Raw genomic sequence first — 18,212 nt, forward strand, 5'->3', positions numbered from 1 at the left:
ATGCGCGATGTACAAGCACAGTCAGACCATCAGATGCATACTATGACAGAGGGTGGAGGACAGTAATTGGGAGAATCAGAAGGAAACCCTCCTGATTTTGAAACCTAAATAGTGCTATTAAATTTTAGAGAGTATTAGTAAATACTACTCATTTACTTTATTTTTTGGTCTTTATTCCTTAATTCTTTTTTAAGTTTTTATTTATTTATTCATTTAAGCAATCTCTACATCCTACATGGGGCTTAAACTCATGCCCCTAAGATCAAGAGTCATATGCTCTTTGGACTGAGCCAGCCAGGTGCCCTTACTCGTTTACTTTAAATATGCGTGTATGTTTTATTTGTAGCTCTGGATTCACCCTCCACAACCTCCTCCATCCTGCGATGTGCATGGGAGGTGCATCTGTACAGGCTGTAGCCCCTCTCAGTGGGACACTGTCAATCCCCTGGCTGAATCTCTTGGACCTCTCCACTTCAGTTCTCCTCAGGCTCTCAGCTGCCAGCACCTGCTCCTTTGTGGCTGAGGGCTTTGCCCACACAAGCCCCATCTGCCAGCCTGGCAGTCTCAAAATACCCAGGAATTCACACACATCCCCAGGAGCAGCCCTTGGCCAAAGATGTTAGTAGAGGCATAAACACCTGACTCCTTCACCCTGCAGTGATGTTTTGAGTGGTGTGTTTATGTTGTTCCCCAGAGTTTCTCTGGGGGACTAAGCTCCAGGCACCCACCCAGACTGCTGGTTTAACAGCCCAGTCTTACTGGGCACCTTCTCTTCCTTGTATCAGTTCCTCACTCCTCCACTGGTATTCCCTGAACCTAAGATGATTTCACTTAAACTCTCATCTCATAGTGAGCTTTGGAGGGAAGCCAAACTACGAGAGGTTTCTTTGACATCTGACTTCCTGTTGGGTTCAGCTAAAGAGGAAGAGGCAGCAGGAGCTGAGGCATTTTGCATTCTACCTTCCACCCTGGGGATGCCAATGCCTGGCTCCTGTCAGGGGGCCCTCTTCACACTGCCCTCTCTGACTCCAAGCTCTGGTAAGTATTCCCCACCCCTACCCCTTCAGACCTCAGGTCATACACAGCACCCTGCTTTTACTAGCCTTGGGGTGCTACAGTATTCCTTGTGATTATGCTCTACTCCACTCACACTTTTAAGCAAAACACTCAAAAAGATACATGCACCACCATGTTCATTACAGCATTATATACAATAGCCAAATATGGAAACAACCCAAAGGTCCATCGATGGATGAATGGGTAAATTGTGGTATGTAAACAATGGATATTATTCAGCCACAAAATGAATGAAATCTTGTCATTTGTGACAACATGGGTGGACCTCAAGGGCATTTGTGAAGTGAAATAAGTCAGACAGAGGAAGACAATTACCATATGATCTCTTTACTTACAGATATGTCCTGGGATGTCCTACAGGTGGAACCTAAAAACAAAAATGAAAACAAAAGAGCTTCCCTGTGAGAGCAGAAAGATTCTCAAATAAAACATGGACATCTCAAAATCTAAAAGGGCTCCCCGGAAATGAATTGTAAGAGGCAATCAAAATGCACAGACGGGAGTGTGGGCAAGACTGGAAATCATCTAAACATAATAAAATAAATCAATCTGGCAAGTTAGAGATCAGTTTCACTCCAAACCACTTCTTCTGTCTGAACCTGTTTTCCCACTTGTAAATGAAGGAATTAGACTAAACTTGGTAGCCTAATAACATATACTACCAACTTAATATGTTCTATGCTCTACTCACTTTAACTTTTATTCACTTGTTTTACCTTCACAGCAAAGGTTAAAACTTATTTGGAAGAGCCCTTGACACCATTCCAAATGGGCTGGGCTCTCCCACACCAGCATCCCCTTCCCAGCCCGCACTGGAGCTCTGAAGATCTGTTTAGCAATGGACTGGCTCTTTCTCTGGGTCTCTTGTGAAATACGCTTTCCTGTGTGGTAATCATCATGCTTTGTGATTTGGAACAAAGTAAATTAGAGACTGGACAAGTTAGTTTCATCCCCTTCTTTTAAACATAAAAGCATCTGATCCTTTCTATGATGTTTTTATTTTGACCTGAGAAAGAAGCAAATAATCTTGATAAGGATATAAACTCCCAGTGGCTGAGTTTAGCCAAACCATGAAATGGATTATTCCCCAACCCAACATGAGCCTCTATGATGCATGACTCCGAACCACCCTTCATATGGCAGTCTGTGCTGCGTGCATGATGTGCTCAAGCTGGGCATCAGGCAATCAAGTAGACTCTACCTTCAAAATAGTCAGAATTTCTGGTCCATGGCACTGTTATATCCCACCTGGATTACTGCAGTAATCTCCAAAATGACTCTTTGCTTCTTTGTCTTTCTATAGTCCATTCTCAAAATAGCATCCAGAGTGACCCTTGTAAAATGTAAGTTAGATTATGTCACTGCTCTGCTTGAAATCCTGCAATAGCTCCCTACTGCCTTCAGAGCAAAAATACAATATCTTTAAAATGCCCTCCAAGACCCTACATGAGCTGTACCCCCTCCCCCTTACTTCTGGGATTTCATTTCCTAAACTATTTCCCCCTTGCTCACTCCATAACAGCCCCTCTACTTCCTTGATGCTCCTTAGCTAGGCCTTAGAGACTTTGCTATCCTCTGCAAGGAAGGCCCTTTCCCCAAATAACCATCAGCCTACTTCCCATTTCCTTCAAATATCTGCTCAAATCCAATTTTCTTAAAGGGCTACCCTGACCATCTAAAATTGCAATTTGCCTCCCTCCCCCCATTTCTTTCTTACCTTCTAAAAGAAGGAATTGCTCAAAGATCAAAAGGAAAATATATTTTTTAATTCACTGACTTCCATTTGCCAGCAAGTTCCAGATAGCTGAAGGTAGTATCCATCCATTCAACAAATGCTTATTGATTGCCTGCTGTGTGTCAGGCACTGAGGCAGGAATTCAATCTTTGATTCTATTTCAGTCAGATCAACCATCAATACACTGGTGGTCTTCTAGAAGTCAGGTTTGGAGTTAGGCGGTGAACTGTGTAGAGATGGAGGTCCAACCGAGTGTCAAGAAAGCAATGAACTTGGCATGAAGACCTGTGTTCAAACTCTAGCTTCACCTCCAACTTCCTCTGGCATCTTACCAAGTCCCTTCCCTTTGCTGGGCTGGCTTTTGCTCATCTTTACAGTAAGGAGTGTGGACTAATTCATCTTTAAGGTCACTTCTAGCTCTACTCTTCCATGCTTTTACCCTCATTGCATGAGAGCTAGTTTCTAGAACTAATTGTGAGTTTCCAGGGGTGAGTTGGCAAACAAGTGGGAGGAGGAAATGAGTGATGTGCATGGTCATGAGCTGTCTGGCCCTTGTGAGCCAGCACTTCGGGGGCCGGAGGTCTGCCTCAAGCACTAGCAACAGTTGGGTAACAGCTGTACTGCTGCAGTGGTTAGCCCGAGGTCACCCTGTGCACTCTCCAGCTGAAAGATGACACCCAGCTCGTGTCTCTGCATTCTCAGGAGAGCACAAAGGAAGTGTTCTATGGGCCACAGAACTGAAATCAGCTTTCCATTGGTCTACTAAACCCAGAGAAGGGAGAGGGTAGGGGACAGGCTTTGCTTTGGCTTGACGTGTGCTTGGAAAAGTCCCGTGGAAGCCAAGGGGACAGCATTCTAGAGATGTAAAACTCACATGCCTCAAATGGGAAGGATGCCATCCCAGCAAACTTCCAAGGTAAAATTGAACAAACTATCCATTAGCATACCACTTCCTCTTTTTTTTTTAAATTTTTATTTATTTATGATGGTCACAGAGAGAGAGAGAGAGAGAGAGAGAGAGAGGCAGAGAGAGAAGCAGGCTCCATGCACCGGGAGCCCGATGTGGGATTCGATCCCGGGTCTCCAGGATCGCGCCCTGGGCCAAAGGCAGGCGCCAAACCGCTGCGCCACCCAGGGATCCCCACTTCCTCTTATATTTGCTTTCTTCCTTCCTTATTTTTTAAAAAAGATGCTATTTATTTGAGAGAGAGAGAGAGGAGAGAGAGAGAGAGAGAGAGAGAGAAAGAAAGAAAGAAAGAAGAAAGAAAGAAAGAAAGAAAGAAAGAAAGAAAGAAAGAAAGAAAGAAGCAGACTTCCCACTGGGCAGGGATCCTGATGCAGGGCTGGATCCCAGGACCCTGAGATCATGACCCAAGCTGAAGGCAGATGCCTAACTGACTGAGCCACCCAGGCTCCCCTTCTTTTTTTTTTTTTTTTTAAGTGTTGTTAGAGGAGCAACTGGTTTCTTACTCAGTCATGGATACGAATTAACTGATGTACCATGAAGCAGGAAAGTTCATTTATGAAATGAGAAAATGGAATACTGTACCAGAAATCAGAAAATGCAGCATATTTCTTTAACTTTCTCAACCTCATTTTCATTGAAAAATGAAGGATTAAAGCAGGATCTTTCTAGTCTGTGATGTTTCTAAGTCATCCAGTCTACTATACCAGGATGCTATCATAGGCAAGAGATAGCAAACTCCAGCCCATGGCTACTGCCTGTTTCTCTGAAGCCTGCAGTTGCAGGCTGCCGAAGCAGACTGGCACTGTAAGTCTTGGAAACCGAGCCAGGCATCCTCCTATGTCCCTCTTTCTCTCACTGCTCCCAGGGCCTGCCTCCCAGCCCCAGTACTTGTGTTTTGCTGCTGCCTAGGGCCCATGCTGGTAGCTGCCTACACTGGGGATTCTGCTACTGGTGACTGCCGGTCACTGAGCAGTGGAATCTCAATCTGTCCCAGTTGAGATGGCCAGACTCCCTTGGGAGGAGAGAAGAGCACCCAGATATAGGTCACTGGGGAAGAAAGTTAAACTGAGCATGGTGGCAGCCTCTCTCTTGTCCCCCTTACCCCATCCCCTACCACTGGCCTTTTCTCTCTCTCTCTGCTGGGGGAAGGTCTCCAACTTGGGGCAATGTGCCTGCAATGGCAATCCAGAAAGATGGAACAGAAGTTTTCTCTCTTGTTATATAGCTACATAATATCCTTGATTTTGTCCCTTGGCCTTCAAAGCCCAAAATATTTGCAATCTGGCCCTTTACAGATCTGGCCCTTTACAGAACAAGTTTGCCAAACCGTGGTCTATGTAGTCTGTAAGATGGTAGAATGTGGAGTTAGGTAACCTGGGTTCATCCACTTTCTATTAGTGTGACCTTGGGCAAGGTCCTTAAGTTTCCCTGAACCTGTTTCTTCATCTGTAAGACTGAGTTCATAGTGATAGCACCTGTCGTATAGGCTTGTTGTATGTATGTTAGGTGACTTGTGAACAATATCTATTAGGCAATGTGAGCAGACTTAGCAATTTGTGCACATAATAAATAATCCCAGATGTATGTCATCAAACCGAATTTATTGAGTCCCTATTCTGGGCCAGGCCCTTTGCCAGGCCATGATCTGGAAGGGAAGATAGATTTGCTAAAAAAAAAAAAAAAAAAAAAAAAAAAAAAAACAAAGACAAAGAAGTATGTCAGTTGCTCTAACAGGACACAGCTGTGGGACAAAGGCAAGCATGTCCAATCCCTTTTTGTAGATTCAGACAAGGTTTCACTGAGGAAATTAACCTTGAGCTGGAGGAGGGAACTGCATGTACAGAGGCATGAAGGCATACAAGGACACAGCCCATTCTTCTTGTTGGCTCAGCAAGAGACATCAGCCTTGAGTGCAAGTAGGAGGTGTTTGAAAGATGAGGCTGAAGAGGTAGGAAGGCCCCAGGGCCTGGAGAAACCTTATATGCTATCCCAAGAGTTTGGGGATGTTTCCTGTAGGTATTGGAGAGCCACTGGAGAAAGCTGAACAACAAAAAAGGATCAAGATCAAAATACGGCTTTCAGAAACATTGCTCTAGCTCAAAGTGGAGAGCAAACCAAGTAGCAGTCAGGATGCTGCAACAGACCCAAGAGAAAAAACAGTAAAACTGAATTAAGGCAATAGCTATGAGAATGAAGAGAGGCAGGTGGATGAGCTATTCAGGAGGTAGGATCAAAAGGTAAGAGCCACCTAGGAAGTCTCTAGGTTTTTGGCTGGGGCAGCTAGGTGAGAGTAAGGGTATAGCTATAACAGGAGAAGCAGGGATATGGGGCAAGGTAAGAAGCTCTAGAAAAATCAATTCCAAGTTGAGTCTGTGGACACTCTCCCAGAATGAAGGCATGGTTGTAGCCCTCTGCCATATTTACCCTTGGGAAATAAGCTACAGGAGGGGTTTGAAGAAATGGGGGCTTTTTTTCTTTCCCCTCTGTTCACTTACCATGACTTTTAGATGAGTGTGCAAATTCAATGCCAGGAAACCTGTGATTAATGCAGTTTTCTAGCAGGAAACCAAAATGAGAAGGGTGGCGCAGGTAGATGGCCAGCACAGGTTAGACCAAGCCTCTAGGGTTCTTAAGCTACAGAAGACCCAGAGACTTTGATATGGGGGCTCAATTTCAGGCCTTCTCAAGATCTCATTTGGCCACAGTGTGACTGAGTCCAGTTTTTTTTAGTCGTTATTGTGAATTTACTCTGAAGAGTTCCTTAGGGAAAGGAAAACCCTTTGGGTTTTTCATACTTGGTATAATTAGGGACCCTTTGTTACAAGTGCCTACTACTACATAGCTTACAGAGTGCTTTCACAGACATGGTGATTTTCTATTTACACCAAAACAAGGATTATTCTTTCCATTCTATGGGTTATGAAACAAGACTCAGAGGTGAAAACAGCTTTTTCAAGACCACACAGCTAGAAAGTGTAAAATTATTCACTCATATTTGATAACATTCCATGTTGGCAAAACAAGTGGAAATGGAAGTCTCAGATACTTATGGTGAGAGTATAAACTGGTCTGGTCTTTTCACAATAGCTCATTTCCATTAAGTATTAACTGTGGTTACCAGTTATTTGGCAGCTCCACTTTTGGGTCTCTATCTTAGCCTCAAACACCCCCCCCCCCCTTAAACAAGAGAAAGGAACTTGCAGGCAGAGAGCAAAGTCAACCAGTTGGAAGGAAGGTCAGTACAGGGGCACATTATCAAGCTCGTCACCACTGAATGCAACTAGGGCTCAATCCTGCTGGTACCCTCTAAAAACACGCAGAGGACATCTAGGAGAAAGAAGAGGGGGGCATTTATTCACAGGTTCCCACCCTACATTCGTCAATGATTGTCCCATAGAATGTTCACTCTTTTACACCTCCAGGTTTGCCACATGGATTCCCAGAGGGATCCCAAGAAAGTATTCATGTAGTAATCATAGAGTTAAAAGTAAAAAGGCGGGGGATCCCTGGGTGGCTCAGCGGTTTAGTGCCTGCCTTTGGCCCAGGGCGCAATCCTGGAGTCCCGGGATCGAGTCCTGCGTCGGGCTCCCGGTGCATGGAGCCTGCTTCTCCCTCTGCCTGTGTCTCTGCCTGCCTCTCTATGTCTATCATGAATAAAAAATAAATAAATCTTAAAAAAAAAAGATCTTATTAAAAAAAAAAAGTAAAAAGGGGGATCCCTGGATGGCTCAGCGGTTTAGCGCCTGCCTTTGGCCCAGGGCGCGATCCTGGAGTCCGGGGATCGAGTCCCACGTCAGCCTCCCGGCATGGAGCCTGCTTCTCCCTCCTCCTGTGTCTCTGCCTCTCTCTCTCTCTCTCTATGTCTATCATAAGTAAATAAATCTTTAAAAAAATAAAAGTAAAAATAAAAATAAAATAAAAGTAAAAAGGTTTGGGGGGGACCTGGGCCTGGGGGCTGAAGTTGGCACTGGAACACAGATCTCCAAAGTGAGGTCTAATTTTCAGAGTTTGACAGGTAGGGCTCTGTGGAACCAGAATCAAGGAGAATAGAAGCCAGCCCCTGAAGTGGGGAGAGAGGCCTGGCAAGAGATAGGCAGGATGCTTTCATTTTCTGCCACTGGAGACTATCCATATTCCATAGCATAGTGCACAGAGAACATTTGACATCCTGCAAGGCAGTGCTACCAATGATCAGAAAGTAGCAGAGACAAGGCCAGCCATGCTCAGTCCTGGGGCCAAAGGCAGAAAATTAACCAATGATTACCAAAAAACAGTGGTTCTCCAATATTGTGGACATGAGATTCACCTGCAAGCTTAATAGAGATTTAGATTTCTGGGAACCCCCCAAATTCTAATTTGGGTCTTGATAAGGGCCTGGAAACTACATTTATAATGGTAATTCTTGATCCAGGGCCACTTTTGAGAAACACTGCTCTAGGGCCTAGACTCTGAGACCTTTGAGGGCAGGAACTATCTCATTTATCCCTGGTTCCCTCCCTCCTCCTGCCACATAGAAACCAGATAATTGGGGCAGCCCCGGTGGCCCAGCAGTGTAGCGCCGCCTTTGGCCTGGAGTGTGATCCTGGAGACTCTGGATCAAGTCCCACATCAGGCTTCCTGCATGTAGCCTGCTTCTCCCTCTGCCTGTGTCTCTGTCTCTGTCTCTCTCTGTCATGAATAAATAAATAAAATCTAAAAAAAAAAGAAAAAGAAAAAGAAAAAGAAAAAGAAAAAGAAAAAAAGAAACCAGATAATTGTCCATTGAATCAAACTGTTCAAATCCAGTGTTCCAAAAACTATATTTCATGTGGAGTCAGCTCCAGTCTGTACTCTCTCTTTACCTGCAGGCTCTGGGACTTGATTTTACCAGAGGAGATCAGTCCAGTAAAAAGTGATTAACACTTAGCAGAGACCAGGTTATAAGCCATGAGGCCAAAGAATTCATTAACATAAGGTACAACTGCAAAGCAGTTGGCTGTTAATACATTTTCTTCTAAGAGCAGAGTCCAACTATGAAACTATTGCTTGGTGAATAAGAGATCAGAGTAAATGGAATTTACTGATTTTTAGGCTTAAATTGTTAGAATGTGACACAAACTGTGAGATAATATATATGAAAGCACTTATAAATCAAAAAGTGCTATATTATATGTAAGATATTACTAACATCATCATAACAAAAATTTTATGCCAACAACAGAACATGTAGATATATAAAGCAAATATTAACAGATCTGAAGACCGAAGACAGTAGAACAAGGGGACTTCAGTACGCCACCTGCATTAATGAATAGAATATCCAGACAGAAAACGATAAAGGAACAGTTGACTTGAACAACACCGTAGATCACACAGACTAATAGACATTAGCAGAATATCCCACCTAACAGCAGCAGAAAACACCTTCTCAACCACACACGGATCTTCCTCCAGAATAGATCACATGTTAGGCCACAAAATCAGACTTCAAAATTAAGAAGATCAAAATCATTCTAAATATCTTCTCTGAACACAATGGAATGAAACTAGAAATCAGTAACAGCAAGAAAATGGCAAAATTCAGAAATACACGGAAACTAAACAACATACTTGAACAACCATTGGGTCAGAGAGGAAATCGAAAGAGAATCTGAGGGACGCCTGGGTAGCTCAGTTGGTTAAGTACCTGATTTTGTGATTTTGGCTCAGGTCATGATCTCATGGGGGGTGGGATCGAGCTGCAGGGAGTCTGCCTGAGTTTCTCCCCCCCCACCACTCTTTCTCTCTCAAATAAATAAATAAATCTTTTTAAAAAGGGGAATTTTTAAAATATCTCAAGACAAATGAAAATGAAAACACTGTGTACCAAAAGTTATGGGACGCAGAAAAAGCAGTACCAAAAGTTAGGTTTATAACAATAAATGCCTATATTAAAAAAGATCTCAAATTTAGAAACCTAACTTTATACTTCAAAGAACTAAAAAAAGGAAGTACAAACTAAGCCCAAAGTTAGCAAAATGAAGGAAATAATAAAGATTAGAATTGAACTAAAAAAAAAAAAAATGGAGAATAAAATAATAGAAAAAAATCAACACAAGTTAAGAGTTGGCTTTTTAAGAAGACAAATAGTGGGCGCCTGGGTGGCTCAGTTGGTTAAGCATCTGCCTTTGGTTCTGTTCATGATCCCAAGGTCCTGGGATCAGCCCAGCATCAGGCTCCCTGCTCAGTGGGGAGTCTGCTTCTCCCTCCCCTTCTGCCTGCCTCTCCCCCTGCTTGTGCGTGCTCTATCAAATAAATAAATAAAATCTTTAAAAATAAATAAATAAAAATCTAATAAATAAATAGATAGATAGATAGAACTGACAAATCCCTAGATAGACTAAGAAAATCATTGAAAAGACTCATGTGAAATCACAAATGAAAGAGAACACATTACAATGGATGCCTGAGAAACAAAAGGATCATATAAGGTTATTGTGAACAATTTTATGCCAACAAACCACATACCCCAGATAAATGGACAAATTCCTAGAAATATACAACCTACTAAAATTTGAATCAAGAAGAAATAGAAAGCCTGAACAGACCCATAACAAATGAGGCAACTATCGGTAATCAACTTTCCAGTAAGAAAAGCCCAGGACCAGATGGCTTCACTGGTGAATTCTACCAAACATTCAGAAAAAATTAATACCAATCCTTTATACGTTCTTTTAAAAACAGAAGAAGAGGAACCACTTCCAAATTCGTTTTAGGAAGCCAGCTTCACCCGGATTCCAAAACCAGACAAAAACCACAAAAAAAGAAAACTACAGGCCAATATCCCTAATTAATATAGATATAAAAATCTTCAAACAAACAAAATTCAATAGCACATTAAAAAGGATCATATATCATGACCAATTGGGATTTATCCCTGGGATGCAAGGGATGATTCAAAATATACAAATCAATCAATGTGACATAATATATTTTAAAAATGAAAGAAACCACATGATCATCTCAGCAGACACAGAAAAGGTATTTGACAAAATTCAAATTCATTCTTGATTAAAATCTCACCAAAATGAGCATAGAAGGAACTTACCTCAACATGATAAAGGCCATACATGAAAAGCGCACAACTAATATAATCAGTTGGGAAAAACTAAAAAGCTTTTCTTCTCAGATCTGGTGCAAGGCAAGGATGCACACTTTCATAACTTCTATTCCACATAGTACTTGAAGTCCTAGCCAGAGTAAATAGACAAGAAAAATAAATAAAAGGTATCCAAATCAGAAGGGAAAAAGTAACATTATCTGTGTTCATAGATGATGTTATTATATATATAGAAAACTCTGAAGACTCAACAAAAAAACTGTTGAAACTAATAATCAGCCAAGTTGCTACGTACAAAATCAACATGTAAAAATCAGTAATGTTTTTTTTAATTTTTTAAATTTAAATTCAATTAGCCAACATATAGAACATCATTATTTTCAGATGTAGAGTTAGGTAATTCATGAGTTGCATGTAACACCCATCACATGCCCTCACATTACATGCCCTCCTTAATGCCCATCACCCAGTTACCCCATCTCCCCTTCAGCAACCCTCAGTTTCTTTCCCATAGTTAAAAGTCTCTCATGGTTTGTCTCCCTCTTTGATTTCCTCCCATTCCGTTTTTCCCTCCCTTCCCCTATGATCCTCTGTACTGTTTCTTATATTTCTCTTATGAGTGAAACCATATGATAATTATTTCTCTGATTAACTTATTTTGCTTAGCATAATACCTTCCAGTTCCAACCATGTTGATGTAAATGATAAGATTTCAACCTTTCTGATGGCTGAGTAATATTCCATTTTATATATATACCATATCTTCTTTATCCATTCATCCATCAATAGACATCTTGGCTCTTTCCATAGCTTGGTTATTGTGGATTACTGCTATTAACATTGGGGTGTGGAGGCCCCTTTGGATCACTACATTTGTATCCTTGGGCAAAATACTTAGTAGTGAAATTCCTGGGTCATAGGATAGCTCTATTTTTAACTTTTTGAGGAACCTCCATACTGTTTTCCAGAGTGGCTGCACCATCTTGCATTCCCACCAACAGTGTAAGAGGGTTCTCCTTTCTCTGCATCCTTGCCAACATTTGTCATTTCCTGACATTTATCTTAGCCATTCTAACTGGTGTGAGGTGGTATCTTATTGTGGCTTTGACTTGTATTTCCCTGATGCCAAGTAATGTTGAACATTTTTTCATGTCTGTTGGCTGTCTGTATGTCTTCTTTATACAAGTTCCTATCTTCTGCTCATTTCTTGACTGGATTATCTGACTTTTGGGTGGTGAGTTTGATAAGTTCTTTATAGATCTTGGATACTAGCCCTTCATCTGATATGCCATTTGCAAATATCTTCTCCCATTGTATAGGTTACCTTTTAGTTTTGCTGACTGTTTCTTTTGCTGTGTAAAATCTTATTATCTTGATGAAGCCCCAATAGTTCATTTTTGCTCTTGTTTCCTTTGCCAGTAGTGTTTCTATACACTAACAACAAGCTATCTGAAAACATAAAAGGAAAATTAAGAAGGAAATTAGGAAGACAATCTCATTTATGATAGAAAATAAATTCATTAAATAAAATACTTAAGAATAAACTTAACCAGAGAGGTGAAAGATTTGTACACTAAAAGTTATAAAGCACTGATGAATGAAATTAAAGAAGATAATAAATGGAAAGTGTTCATGAATTAGAAGAATTAATATTGCTAAAATGTCCACACTATCCAAAGTGATCTATGATCTACTGATTCAGTGCCATCCCCATCAAAATCACAAATGCATTCTTTACAGAAATAGAAAAAACAACTCTAAAATTTATATGGAACCACAAAAGACTTCTGAGTAACCAAGTCAATCTTAAGCAAAAAGAACAAAGCTAGAGGCATCATACATCCTGATTTTAAAATATGTTACAAGCTATAGTAATCAAAACAGGAATAAAAAGAGACATATAGACCAATGGAACAGAATAGAGTCACAAAATAAATCCATACATCAACAGTCAACTGATCTTTGACAAGAAAAGATAGTCTCTGAAGTAAATGGTGTTGGAAAATTGGATATCCACATACAACAGAATGGAATTGGACCCTTATTTCATATCATATAGAAAGTTAACTCAAAATGTATTGTAGACTTAAACAGAAGAACTGAAATCAAAACTATCAGAAGTAAACGCAGGGAAAAAACTTCTTGACATTGGTCTGGGCAATGATTGCTTGGATATGACCCTAAAAGCACAGGCAACAAAGAACAAAAATAGACAAGTGGGATTCCATCAAACTAAAAAACCTTCTGCATAGCAAAGAAAACAATCAACAGAATATAAAGACAACCTATAGAATGGAAGAAAATATTTACAAATCATATTTGATAAGGGGTTAATATCCAAAATATATGGCTAAATAAATATAAATACCCCAACTTAAAACTGGGCAAAGGACCTAAATAGGTATGTCTCTAAAGAAAACATACAAATGACCATCAGCTATATGAAAAGGTTCTCAACATCACTAATCATCAGAGAAATGCAAATCAAAACCATAATGACCTCACACCTCACACTTGTTAGAATGGCCATTATCAGACAAATGATAACAAATGTTGTTGAGGATGGAGAAAAGAGAACTATTGTGCACTTCTGTGGGAATGTAAACTGGTATAGCCACTACAGAAAGCATTATGGACGTTCCTCAAAAAATTAAAAATAGAACTCTTATGATCCAGCAGTCCCATTTCCAGGTATATAGCCAAAAGAACGAAATCAGAATCTTAGAGATAGCTGCACTCCCATGATCATTTCAGCATTATTCACAATAGCCAAGATATGGAAACAATGTAAATGTCAACAGATGAATAAAGAAAATGTGATATATAAATATACATAATAACTGATATATAAATATAATATAAACGTAAATATATTATCTCCTGCCATTTGTAGCAACATGGATGAACCTGGAGGACATTATGTTAAGTGAAATAAGTCAGACCCAGAAAGATAAAATATTGCATTATTTCATTTATATATGGATTTTAAAGCAGACAAACTCATAGAAGTGGAGAGAGTGGTTGTTGCCAAGGGCTGCGGGAAGAGGAAATGAAGACTGGTTCATCAAGGGGTACAAAATTTCAGTTATGCAAAATGAATAACTTCTGGGGATTTAACATTTAACAATGTGATCACAGTTAACAATATTGTATATTCTTGAAATTTACTAAGAGGGTAGATCTTAAGTGTTCTCATCAGAAAGAAGGAAAGAAATAGGGGCACCTGGGTGGCTCGGTGGTTGAGCTTCTGCCTTTAGCACAGGGCATGATCCTGGGGTCCTGGGATCCAGTCCTACATCAGGCTTCCTGCAGGGATCCTGCTTCTTCCTCTCATTAGGTCTCTGCCTCTGTGAGTCTCTCATGGATAAATAAGATCTTAAAAAGAAAGAGTCATGTGAGGTGATGGATATGTTAATTAGCTTGAGTTCATTACTTCACAATGTATATCAAATTATCTGGGTGTACACCTTAAATACATATAATTTTAAGTTGTCAATTGTATCTCAATAAAGCTGGGGGGAAACATGCTAGAGGCAGCGTGCATAGGAATAATGCAAGCAAGCTCTGGAGTCAGAACAGTGTTCTGCCGCTGTTTATGAAATCTTAGATGAGTCATTGAAACTCTCTGAGCCTCAGTTTCCCAGGGCTGCAAAACAGAAATGACAGTACTTACCTTTCGGGGTTTTTTGTTGAAATTAAATGAGACAGTGTACATAAGGTTTTGTCACAGCTTATTGCCCTCGATGAGTATTCAATAGATGTTAGCTAATATTAACATTCAGTTCCATTTTCTTCTCAGTCACCAACTCCAATATCAGGCAGGTAAATAATACATTAGTAGGATGAGAAGAGCACAGAACTGGTGGCAGGCACCTGCTAGGCTCCCGCCCCTGCTAGGCGGGTCCTGAGGGGTCATTTTACACATTTAAGCCTTTTCTAAAGATTATTTATTTATTTATTTATTTATTCACGAGAGAGGCGGGTCCTAAGTGGTCATTTTACATATTTAAGCTTTTTAAAAAAGATTTTATTTATTCATGAGAGATTCAGAGAGAGAGACACAGAGGGAGAGGCTGAGGGACAAGCAGGCTCCCCACTGAGCGGGGAGCCAGATGCGGGATCACGCTCTGAGCCAAAGGAAGATGCTCAACCGCTGAGCCACCCAGGCGTCCCAAAGTGTATGCATTCGAATAAAAGGGGGCAGCCCTGGTGGCTCAGCGGTTTAGCGCCGCCTTCCGCCCAGGCCGTGATCCTGGAGACCCGGGATCGAGTCCCACGTCGGGCTCCCTGCGTGGAGCCTGCTTCTCCCTCTGCCTCTCTCTCTGTCTCTGTGTCTCTCGTGAATAAGTAAATCTTTAGGAAAAAAAAAAAAAGGTAAATGACACCTAGCAACATCGTTCACTCATGGACTTAATTCCTCCGTTAATCAATAACTTACCCAACGCTCATAATATAGACTTAGTCTAATTTTAAGTACTCGAAACCGGGAAATGAATGAGACACGGCTTCGATGTGCAGGAACTCACAGTCTAAGAAATCTGAAACGAGATAACGCCTGTGCAGACCTCCTACAGGTCAGTGACAAGGCAGTCCAGAGAAATTGCTGGCGCGACTCCTAACTTTCCAGTCCCAGAGGACTCTGTCCCCGAGACCCTCCCTCCGCCTTCCGAAGGTTGGCCTGGAAGGCGAGGGCAGGAGGGGCAGCTGTAAATAGAACAAAAGAGCAGCCTTTCTTTTGGGGGAGAAATAAGGAAAAAGGAGAGCACCGGCCTGTCTGTGTTCGATCAGTTGACTGCGTGCTTAACCACAGAAAGGTCGGACTTCCCGTCCAGGGAGCAAAAGTTCACCGCAGCGCTGGGGAGAAACCGCGGATGCCCGGCCGCGCACGCGCACCGGCTTCCGCCCCGCGCCCCGCGCCCCCGCGGTCGGAAGCTTGACGCAAAGCGTCGGACGAAAGACGTAGGAAAGGCGGCGAGAGAAACGCAGGCTCTCGGGTCACGTGACGCGGCGAGCGCGTCGTCGGCTCCTCCCCCTCCAAGATGGCGTCCTTGCTGCAATCAGAGAGGGTGCTCTACCTCGTCCAGGGAGAGAAGAAGGTCCGGGCCCCGCTGTCGCAGCTGTACTTCTGCCGCTATTGTAGCGAACTGCGGTCGCTGGAATGTGTGTCTCACGAGGTAATGCGGTCGGTCGTCCCGTGCCGAGTGTGTCTGTGTTGGGGGGAGGGGGGCAGGGTTCGTCCTAGTCACCGCGACTGGCGGGTAGTCATTTTCCTAGCTTGCCGATTGGCTGTGTCTTCCGTCACTCAGATTTGCTTGCGATTTAACTTGCCTTCTAATTTGTCATTTGGAAAGAAGGAGAGGCCTTGGGTGGGGCTGAGCGGATCTTTTGGTTCTAGGGCGCCCTCTGATTGGACAAACCTGACTTTGGGGCCCTGGCTGTCTCCTGGGGGGTGGGGGTGGGGGTGGGGGGTCTGGTAATTGGGTGGGTTGGGGAGGAAGCTGTGGGGGTGTTGACTGGGGCCCACCTGAGGGGCGACGTACCGTCTTTCCACGACTGTCTGTAGGGTGGAGCCCGCAGGCAGTCTCATTCACGCTTCTTCCATCCTGGAAGTTCTGCCCTTACTTTGGCCAGAAAGGGCCTTCCGGGCTCTGTTTTCCGGCTCAGGCCAAGGCCTGCAGCAGGGAAGAGGTTGGGCTGCGGCGAGTTGAGCGAAAAGTGCTTAGAATAAGGTGTGTCGTGTAAGAAGCTCATGGCGTTTCTCCAGAGGGTATGGTGCTGTCCTCAGGCACAACTGGGCGTTGGAAGTGGGATTGCTCAGGACTCGTAAAGCACTCCACCCTATTTTTTTTTTAATTATATATATGTGTGTGTGTGTGTGTGTACCAAATAACGAAATCCTCAAACTTCTGCAGCACTTGGTACAACTTGTTCATTCAGTAAGCTTTGGGGATTAAACGACGAGTGAAGACATAAATCCTGTTGTTGAGTGACTCACAGTCTAGTTAAGAAAAAGCTGCTGGGAACAGTTACTGCTTATTCAGTACTTTGTATATGCCATGGGTTTATGTAAACTCCTTTAATCATCCCAGAGCCCAACAGAATGGATACCTTAAACACACACACACACACACACACACACACACACACACACACAACTTTATAGTTAAGGTAACAGATGCAATGTTTGACCTAGATCACAGCCAAAAATTTGGAGGTGACAGGGAGGACCAGGATTTGAAACTCCTCAGCCTTTCAAATCAGGATTTGAAACATGATTCAGAGAACTTCACTGAAGATCCCCAGTCTGTTAAAAATGCGTATGAATACGTGCCCTATGCTATCTGCCATTTTACACATTATCATTAATAGTTTTATTTGGTATATTTTTCATCATATTAAGAATAGTCACAAAAAATAAGAATAGTCACAGAAAGCAGTTAAATAATACAAGAGAAAAATCAATGCCATATCATGTACATGACATCTCTTGTATTTTTTTCACTTGTGCTTTCTCCGTATCTCTTTAGCAGGTCCTTTGTCTTTTACATGCTTTTCCTGTTCAGGCTCCACCTCCACCTCCACCTCCAGAGTTTATTGGATTAGATTCCCACTTGGTGGTCATGGGAGAGCTCAGCCTCCATGATTTCCAAGGATATCTTGAGCTAGGACATTCTGTCTTACTGCGTCTTTCACAGACTCATGGGTACCTCCACCTATGAAGTGGAGGCCATTTAGAGTTTCCGGAAGGATGAGACTAGTGAGGGCTGGAGGAGTCCAGAAAGTTCTAACCAAGAACCTGGGATTAGAGCTGCACTTGAAGGGACACCCGTAATTTGAAAGGAGCCACAAGAAGGAACAAATTATTGTTTGCCTTTTATGATGAGTGAGTGCACATATTAGCCAAAACTGTATTTTATGTTCCTGGAGATAATTTGAGCAGAAACTATTCTTTCAAAGGTGGTCTTATGTAGAGCAGATGATGAAAAAAGAAGCCTGTTTTTATCATAGTATTTATATTCAAATCTGTCTTTACATCTGTAGGTGATTAGAGTTCTAGAATTGTCCAATAGGATCTACCTACATTAAAGAAAATAATTATTCAGATCTTAAAAAATACAGTAAATTTAATTTTCTGCTGTTTTTCAGTTAAACACAATAAGGCTATCTTGCTAGTTTAGTAGTTTAATTTGCCATTTAAAAATCTCTAATCAGTTGTCTAAAGCTGGTTTTGTAAATGTTAATTTATGCTTTTGTGAACCTGTAATACTTTAGTAATAAGATAACTTTTTTAAGGGATCCCTGGGTGGCGCAGCGGTTTGGCGCCTGCCTTTGGCCCAGGGCGCGATCCTGGAGAC

The 18,212-nt window shown here is 42.0% G+C and overlaps 2 protein-coding genes and 1 long non-coding RNA gene across 32 annotated transcripts in view; 2 read left to right on the top strand and 1 right to left on the bottom strand.

The window, feature by feature from the left end:
- SMIM3 (small integral membrane protein 3) overlaps window positions 1-15,819 on the bottom strand; it is a 45,958-nt gene extending 30,139 nt beyond the window's left edge. For 6 of the 28 annotated variants that reach the window (XR_007410311.1, XR_007410308.1, XR_004815447.2 and 3 more), the window contains exons 1-6: window positions 14,081-15,819; window positions 12,182-12,306; window positions 10,846-10,987; window positions 2,795-3,038; window positions 2,326-2,410; window positions 1,413-1,444 (exon numbers count right to left, since the gene is read on the bottom strand). The gene's annotated coding sequence lies outside the window, so the exon portion shown is untranslated. The other 22 variants (XR_007410309.1, XR_007410307.1, XR_004815450.2 and 19 more) reach the window with 14 other exon arrangements.
- Window positions 92-1,834, top strand: LOC112651358 (uncharacterized). The gene is made up of 2 exons (XR_003130758.3): window positions 92-1,038; window positions 1,415-1,834. It is a non-coding gene; the product is annotated as an uncharacterized LOC112651358 (long non-coding RNA).
- A 20-nt stretch (window positions 15,820-15,839) lies between the features above and the next one.
- Window positions 15,840-18,212, top strand: part of DCTN4 (dynactin subunit 4) — a 29,261-nt gene continuing 26,888 nt past the window's right edge. For 2 of the 3 annotated variants that reach the window (XM_025434507.3, XM_025434508.3), the window contains exon 1: window positions 15,840-16,031. In XM_025434507.3, coding sequence (XP_025290292.1) covers window positions 15,897-16,031 — 135 coding nt within the window. In that variant the 5' untranslated portion in view covers window positions 15,840-15,896. Of the gene's footprint in view, window positions 16,032-16,413; window positions 16,587-18,212 lie in introns of those variants that run through there. The other variant, XM_049109245.1, reaches the window with a different exon arrangement.

Source organism: Canis lupus, chromosome 4 (genome assembly GCF_003254725.2).
Source record: "Canis lupus dingo isolate Sandy chromosome 4, ASM325472v2, whole genome shotgun sequence".
NCBI lineage: Eukaryota > Metazoa > Chordata > Mammalia > Carnivora > Canidae > Canis > Canis lupus.